Raw genomic sequence first — 8,016 nt, forward strand, 5'->3', positions numbered from 1 at the left:
CAAAAGCCTGTTTTTATGCCTTCTCCTATCTCTTCAATCATGTCTCATCCTAGTCCTAGTCACACTCCATCCTTCTCCTTACCTCTTGTTGCAGCTTCTCAGTCATCTGCATACAGAGGCAAAGCTCAACAGACACTATAAACCAGGAATACACAAACCCAGCCTTTCCATTTTAGCTATCTAACCACACATATCTTTACTATTTAACATAATAATACAGTATAAAATAGGTTGTTTGTAGAAAACATATTTCTCTGTGCTTTTCCACTTTGGTTGATGGACGAGTATTTATGAAAATGTTGTGTAAGAAACTGGAGAAAAATGTACTGTATGCTACCAGTCTAACACCAAACAACCAGCCCAGTTAGCGACTAGCTGAAGATAGTGGAGCATTCAGCAGCTAAAAGAGCCACTTATTTCCCTCAGCAATTAGTAGAGACAACAACCCAAAAACGACTTACATTCATCAGATGGCCAAAAATATGACTTCAAATGAATTTTGATGTGTCTAAGTTTTTTCTGGATGTGCAAATAAGCAGCTGTTTGCTAACACGTGTGCTATATGAACTTAAAAGATGGATAATATGTCAATGTTGTGTTTTTTTTCACTGCACCTGAGTGGATAACATATTAGTTATTGCAGGTTTAAGGGGTGAGATCTGTTTAAACATAGTGACTGAATAAAAAAAATCTACTTATTGCTCTTGCATGTTTTGACGTATTTCACTCATGATTTCTTTTAATTTGAAGTATTCACGTATTCATCTGCTCTCAGGGTATTTGCAAATCATATTCTTTTTCAAAGTTTTGATCAGTGAGTTTGGTTCAGAGCTTTCAAAACACCTTAACAGAGGGCAGCCCATACGATTTGATCTAGCTTGTCCCTGAACAGGGCTCTAATTTCAGCTGCCAGCTGTTGCAGACCCGTTTGACACAACCCATCTTAGCTGATGAAATACAGATGAATTTTAAGATATTTTTTTAGAAAGGCAACATTTTCTTGGGAATTTCTCCTTTACCATTTCAACTCAAACATCTAATCAGACATTTTCAAGATTCCTTATCCTGTAAGTTTCTTCATTATTTCAAAAGTCTCCACATCCTCTAACCTTCTTTTCCTACCTTTCCATCTTCATCTCCTTCGTCCATCCTAGTCCTCCTCCTCCCACCTTCATTCACCTTCAGGCTCCACCCTTCCCTTTCAGATGAGAGCGTTCATTTCTCAAGGTCTATCTGTAGCAAACAGTGGCTCCATGGAGCCGGGCTTTGTCTTAAACACAAATTGATTTCACGCTCAAATCCTCAGAGTATAAATCGCAGACCCTCCACCTGCTCCCCTCTACATCTCTGTCTCCTTCTTTTCGCCTTACATCTCACTTTGTCTCCCCTTTGCCCCCTTCACGTCCTCTCAGGCTCTCTGCGGACATGCACCTGCGCACACATACATGTGCACACACATGCCTTTGAGTCCTGCCCTAAGTGTGTGATGGCTGAATGCACAGGGATGCTTAGAGAATCAGAGGGAGAGAAAGCTGGGAGAGAGGAAGTGAAACAGTGAAGGCCGGAGGCATCTGCAGGGTGGTGCAGGGTAGAGAGGCTTTGCACAGGAAAATTGAGGAGCTATTTCCATGCCACATTAAGTTACACCAGCCTTCCACTATGGGACTGTGCTCAGACAGAGAGGAGGCTTGCTTCTATTGTGAAAGGCTAATAATCAACCCAATGGAGTTATTACCCAACACTATATTCCACAGGCCTTACCTAGACAGCATCAAAGAAGGAGAGGGGAGGGAGAGTAGAGGGGGAGACATGAATTCCAATGGTTTGTAACAAATGCTGCTACCTCCTGCTCAGCCTCATTCATTTAATATGCTTCAAGTTCAGCTCAATCTCAGGATGGCTATCTGGATGAATGGGATCAAAGTCGGATGGAGCCGACGCAAAAGGGGAACAAAACGATGGGAAAAATATACATTTCCATTACTGCATCTTGGATGTCTGTCCACTGTCATTATGTGACAATAGATGCTGATGGATGTAGGAGCCCTTGAATTGGCTTTACATCTTGTGTAACTCCATCCCATTGCTGTCTCTCTGAGGCAACATATTAAGCCCATGTCATCATGATTATACATGCCTATCACTGCCTTGCTGTGTACGTTAAGTACAGAGGTGTTGATTTAAAGGGGTACTGAAGATATTTAGTACTACACTTCCAGATCGTAGCAGTGGGGCTACAGAGAAAAAATAACAGACAAAATTAAAATTAAATTATAACAACAGCATCCTGACTTTTGATAGATTCTTTCATTAGACCCAAACTCCAGAGCCTCAGTTTGTAATGGAGGCTTTCTGAGTCAAAACTAATGTGTATTTTTCTCAGACTTAAGAAAGTTTCTACAGAGCCACAGAAGTCATTGTACAATCCAGCTGTTTGGCCTGCTGTATAGTAAACTGAACATGGGTCAAATCAGAGTGACCTTTTAACACTATGATACAATTGCGGTAGTATTTAAAATAGACTGGATCATATTTTACATTGTTCATTTATTTTGTGTCAATGAATCGACACTTTACAGCTACGGAATTAACTAAAAGCTTTCCAAGGTAGTGTTTGGTGTAGGGTTAATGACATTGACATATTTGTTGTTGTACACTGCACCCTTATACATTCAACATATATTTACAGTAGTTACCATGTTCTAAACATGTATTTATACTGAGCATCTCATGGTTTGACCTGATTGGATATGTAATGAAGTCCATTACCTGTTATTGCTATTTCCATTTTTTTTTAAAGAACAGTTTTTAAAAGTTTGGCTTAGAAATCTAAGGAGGGCTGTTGGGAAGAAAACGGTTCTTCCATCATGCTATTAACTCTCCAAAGGCAGATGAAGCCCTTTTGAATAAAAGAACAAGGACGTGACCGTGAATTAATGTGTGTCAGATTAACCCACACCTAGTCTATATCCACAACGTTCCACTTCAAGGATTGCTCTGTTGCCTCTAGAAATTCCTCCGGATGTCCGTTACCTTCCGCTTTCGTTTTGTTGTAATTTTAAACTCCGGTGGATTTAGGAAGACTACGGTTAACTGCTCCTCAGATGTCTGCAGGGTAAATAAAGACAGCTAGCTAGACCAATCTGTCCAATCTGAGTTTTCTGTTTCACAACTAAAACAACCTTTGAACGTACACGTTTCACCAAAGCAAGTTCCTTCCAGCTCAAGACAATTGTGATTGGTTTAAAGAAATGCCAATAAACCACAGCACGTTTTTCTCCCATCCAGGAAAGCTGTGTGGACTAGCCAGACCCTCCTTTGCAGCGCTGTGGAGGAAGGCTTGGCAAAGCGGGACTCAGCCAAGCCATACATCACATGATTTTTTTTTGTTTTTTGTGAGTAAAAACCCTTTATAACGTACACCTGAAGAAAACATGGTACACATCCCTATCTAAAACGTCATCTGTTTAAAATGATCAACAGTAGTGGAGACCATGGTGTTTGATTGGAAAGAGTCGTTTTTATTTTCCCTTGTGTTCAAGTACGGTCCTCTCTCAGCAGGGTCATCTAAGAAGCATGGACAAACAATAACACACAACTCGCACCAGAGCCTGAGCATCTTCAGGTGGGATTTCTCTTTTGTCTTGATTTTTTTTTTTTTTGGGGGGGGGGGGCGATCAGCAGCTTCCACGTTTAGGTCAAGTGAACAAGAGTCCTGTTGTACACCACATATTCATTTTTTCTCTGCGAACATTTGTTGCATTTAGTGACACTGACATCTGCACATAAAAATTATATATATTTATATTTATATTCATATATTCATAGATTTGTCATTCTATATCAACAATTCATTCTAGTGATTTTTACCTTGGTTTTTCATGTTGTAAAACTGGACAAACTGTCGGTAGGAATGCCTTGTTTGGACATTGATTTATACAGGAACGCACACGCACATACACACAACAGAGGCACATACACACTACTACACACATGCATGCATAGGTACGCTCGCTCAAGTTTACGTCTACACACACAAGGGGCGCACATTCTGTCGCATACAGCGCACACGCACGCGCACGCACAAACACACAGACACGCACACACGCGCACACACACACACAGGCATGCACACACACACACAGGCACGCACAAGCACGCACACACGCGCACACGCACACACACACAAACACACACACAAACACACGCTCAGCCAACACAGAGAGGCAGGTCTGTACATCTATGGGAGGGAGATGTTACTCATGATCCCCAGTAATAAGTACGGCATCACCTGATCAAAACACGAAAAAAATAAAAAGTTACAAACAGCAGAGGGAGTCATTCAGTCATCGTCTGTAAACTTCGACAGAATGTCCCTTTAACGTCCCTTAGGACTGGTCCACGAGGTGTCAAAGTTTGGCACAATGTCATGTCTCTCGCTTTCTCTCAACTGTACACTGAAATGTGCAATAGCCATGGCGACTCTTGTCAGACGGACCAGTTTTTATGCACAAGTGATGATGAGAAACCACTGAAAGTTGACATGGTCAAACATATCAGCTCCCCGAAAGGAAAAGACAACCCTTTCCAAACACAGGGAGTGTGCTTTAAACATACACGTATATTCTTTAGGCAGTGAAAAAGCACTTTCGTTGACAGGGACTTGGGAGCGATGCTGTTCTGCCAATCTGATGCTCTGGCATCCTTGAACTGCTCTTGACGTTGGAGCATGTCCACAACAAAATCTATTTGATGGAGAGAGAAAAACACAAACACTGTGGGGTTCCCTCTGTGGTTTGGAAAAGGGCAAAACAAAAGGTGTCCACTGACATCCATCATGGCGATGTCTGTCTTTCCTGCTTCTTGTGTTTGCATTTAACCTATTTTTGTTGCTTTTTTCTTGTTTCAGTCATGAAAAAAAATCGGATTCATCAATCAATCAATCAATCAATCATAGTCATATTTTCACAAGTGGCCACGTCAAAAATATGTGTAATATACACACTTTATCACTTTTGGACTGTACACAGAAAATAAAAATGATTTTGTGATAGTGAAAATTTACAAAAGTACAAATTAAAAAAAAAGAAGATGTAAAAGAGTAATGACAAAAAAAGAAGTCTATTGAAGACAAAATTCCTTTAAACAAATTCAGAAGCCTGCGTAGGTGGCAAGGCCATAGCAACAAAAAGGGGGCAAATAAAAGCAGTGCTACGTTAGTGACTTGGGTGAAATGGTAAACTTCTATTTCTTGCCTTGTGCCTGATGTGCTTTCATCTTTTCTGTGCTTTTTATTCCTTCTGATCTCCTTAAGAACCCTCATGCCATCTTTTGTCTCTTGTCCGGTCCTCTCTGTCTTCAACAAAAGGTCGGTCCACTTCCTCCTCCTACAGACGTATAAGAGCTCACCCTAATCTGCTCCCCATTATTTCTTGATCCCATCTCTCTCCTCTTCTCTAGCTCTCTGCGTACTCTCTCCGCCTGCTCATTTTCTCTTTATTTCTATATTCTCCCACTCCTTTCTCACCCCTTCAAACACACTTCTTCATATCTACTCCCCCTTATCCACTCACCGGTGCAATGGAGCTGACTTTGAAGAAATAAAGTGGTCTGGAAATAAAAATGGAAAATGTCCGCATGCGCATGCACAGTCTCTCTTAGTCACTCGACCTTACCTCATATCTTAACCCCATCTAGCTCTGTCTTCCCCCTTATTTTAGAGAGCAAAAATGTCTTGCCATTGGCTACAATATCCAACATGCCACTTGTTGTTACCTTGTGTTAATCTGCTGTTGATCGCTTGCAAAAATAATCCCTTTCACACACGGACTCTCTCTTGACCCCCCCCCCCCCATCATCATAGTCTAACTAGACCCAGGAGTCGGGCGAGGCCGGGTAGTGGCTGGTCTCGTAGTTCAGTTCGCTGTATGGCCGAGAGGCCGAGTAGAAGTCTACGTAGTTGCCGGTAGATTTGAGGCCCAGATGCATGCGCAGGTCCTCTCGCGGGTCTCGAGGCGGTCCGGAGGAGCTCGGGGCTGCTGGGGTTGGGCCTGAGGTTGGGCCTGAGCCTGGACCTGTGGCTGTGGCGGGATGGAGGAGGTGGGGGTACCTGGTCCTCTAGTAGACCTCACTGAAGCTTCGGCTCTGGCTGTGAGGTGGAGGCTGCGGCGGCTGAGGCTGGGGGAGGAAGGGGGGAGGATAGGGATCGTAGTCTTTTAGCACCGCTGCTGACGGGCTGTCCTGCAGGGCTGGGGGGGCACAATGCAGGCTGGCCGCAGCCTGGTAAGGAAGGGGGGGGGTGGGTGTGGGGTTTGTGGAGTGGCGGAGAAGAAGTAGATGGGGATTAGGTGCAGCAAGCAAGAATAGAGAGTCATCAGGGAGGGAAGGGAATTAAAGGTGGAGAGATGGAGAGAAAAGGGACAGGTAGATAGAGAGTCAGCACATGGGGGGAGAAAGTTTTAAAAAAGCAGGCAGTGCAGGTAAAAAGGCTCAGATAGGAATCAATTAGGAAAACTCCTGCTGAGAGTTCTCTACTCTACATGCAGGTAATGAAGGGGGGTAATTTATCTCTAACACTAACTTTCACAGGCCAGTTGTTTCTGTTTGTATGAAAACATATGTTTAAAAACCCTTTGCTCAGACACCCATTTTAGTTATTCAGGAGAGTTTAACTGCCAGTGGTAAATCCAAAGTTTTGTTGCCAAACAAAGGACTTAGACAGTAATTATGTATTTAATACATACAATAAAAAACAAAATTTTCAGTTCTAATCCTCCTAGTCCAAGGCTATGCTGCTTTCTGTTACCCCTCCCTATTCACCAGCAGAGTCATTTAACAGAAGCAATAATTAGCACAATTAGCCAAGGTAAGGATTTCAACTGGCAGTCGGGTGTGGTTTCAGGTTGTAGCGGTTTGACGCTGCCTGAGCTGAGGGCGTGTCTCCATTGCACACTCTGCCAGTGCGTCTCTTATCACTGCGAGACACCTTTTGTGTGCATGTGTGTGTGAGCCTCTTCCATCCTGCCGCTATCTCTCCTAATAACCCCCCTGTCATGACAGAATATGCCAATTTAGGAGAGCCCTGACAACACGCGTGCACTGCTAAAACCTGCTGTGCTTGTGTGTGACTGTGTGTACATATAAACGTGCAAGTGTGCAGTACATTTATAGACTCCTATTACTCACCTGGTTTAGTTTAATGTCATCACTGGAGGTCAGGTAAGAGTTTCGGAACAACGTAGATGTCCCGCAGGATACTTGAATAGTATGGATGGAAGATAGAAAGAATCGAGAAAGTCAACACCTTTATGTAAATATATGATAAAGATGATTAGCACCACTACTTCTGTTAATAATAATAATTAATAATAATTCAAAGACTCCACAATTGGCTTAGTCAAAATCAGTAAATTAGAGCCCAAATCTTCCTGCAGTTTGTCTAAAAGTCTGCAAATTAGTCTGTCTCTGATGAGCTCACAGTACACTGTACATTGTAAGAGGAAGACAAAAAAGAATAGGAAAGAGACCAATAGATAGAAAGACACACAGACAAAGGAAGAGAGAGAGGAAGAGAAAGAAACACATAGAGAGAGGAAAGATAGTGAGAAAGCAGAGAAAGAAAGATACCGGAAAGAAAGTCTTGCAAAGATAGTGAAAAATCAAATTGTGTGAGTAAGAGAAGAAAAATAGTGTGAGGTCAAAAAAAAAAGACAGATAAGGGGAGAAAGCGAGGGGAGAAATGTGAAATGAAAAAAGAAGAAAAAGAAAGATAAAGAGGGGTATAAAATAGAATCATTTAATTCTTCTCTGTCTCTCCATCACACACATACACACGCGCACCTGCCATGCCGTCTTTTCGGGATGTGTGCTCTCCTTTGTTGCTATGGAAACCAGCGTTGGTTGCCGTGGAATCGTAGTCCATCTTGCGTTCCTTCAGACTCATCATCTCTCTGGGGGAGGCTGGAGCGCTCGCTAAACACACACACACACACACACACACACACACACACACACACA

At 42.6% G+C, this 8,016-nt stretch overlaps 1 protein-coding gene across 1 annotated transcript in view; it reads right to left on the reverse strand.

The window, feature by feature from the left end:
- Nucleotides 1–3,500: 3,500 nt before the first annotated feature.
- The window catches only part of ctnnd2a (catenin (cadherin-associated protein), delta 2a), a 147,969-nt gene continuing 143,453 nt past the window's right edge, over nt 3,501–8,016 (reverse strand). The window contains 6 exon segments of the mRNA XM_032503765.1: nt 3,501–6,035; nt 6,038–6,088; nt 6,091–6,120; nt 6,123–6,279; nt 7,186–7,262; nt 7,840–7,971. Of these exon segments, the coding sequence (XP_032359656.1) occupies nt 5,869–6,035; nt 6,038–6,088; nt 6,091–6,120; nt 6,123–6,279; nt 7,186–7,262; nt 7,840–7,971 (614 nt within the window). The 3' untranslated portion in view covers nt 3,501–5,868.

Source organism: Etheostoma spectabile, chromosome 22, assembly GCF_008692095.1.
Source record: "Etheostoma spectabile isolate EspeVRDwgs_2016 chromosome 22, UIUC_Espe_1.0, whole genome shotgun sequence".
NCBI lineage: Eukaryota > Metazoa > Chordata > Actinopteri > Perciformes > Percidae > Etheostoma > Etheostoma spectabile.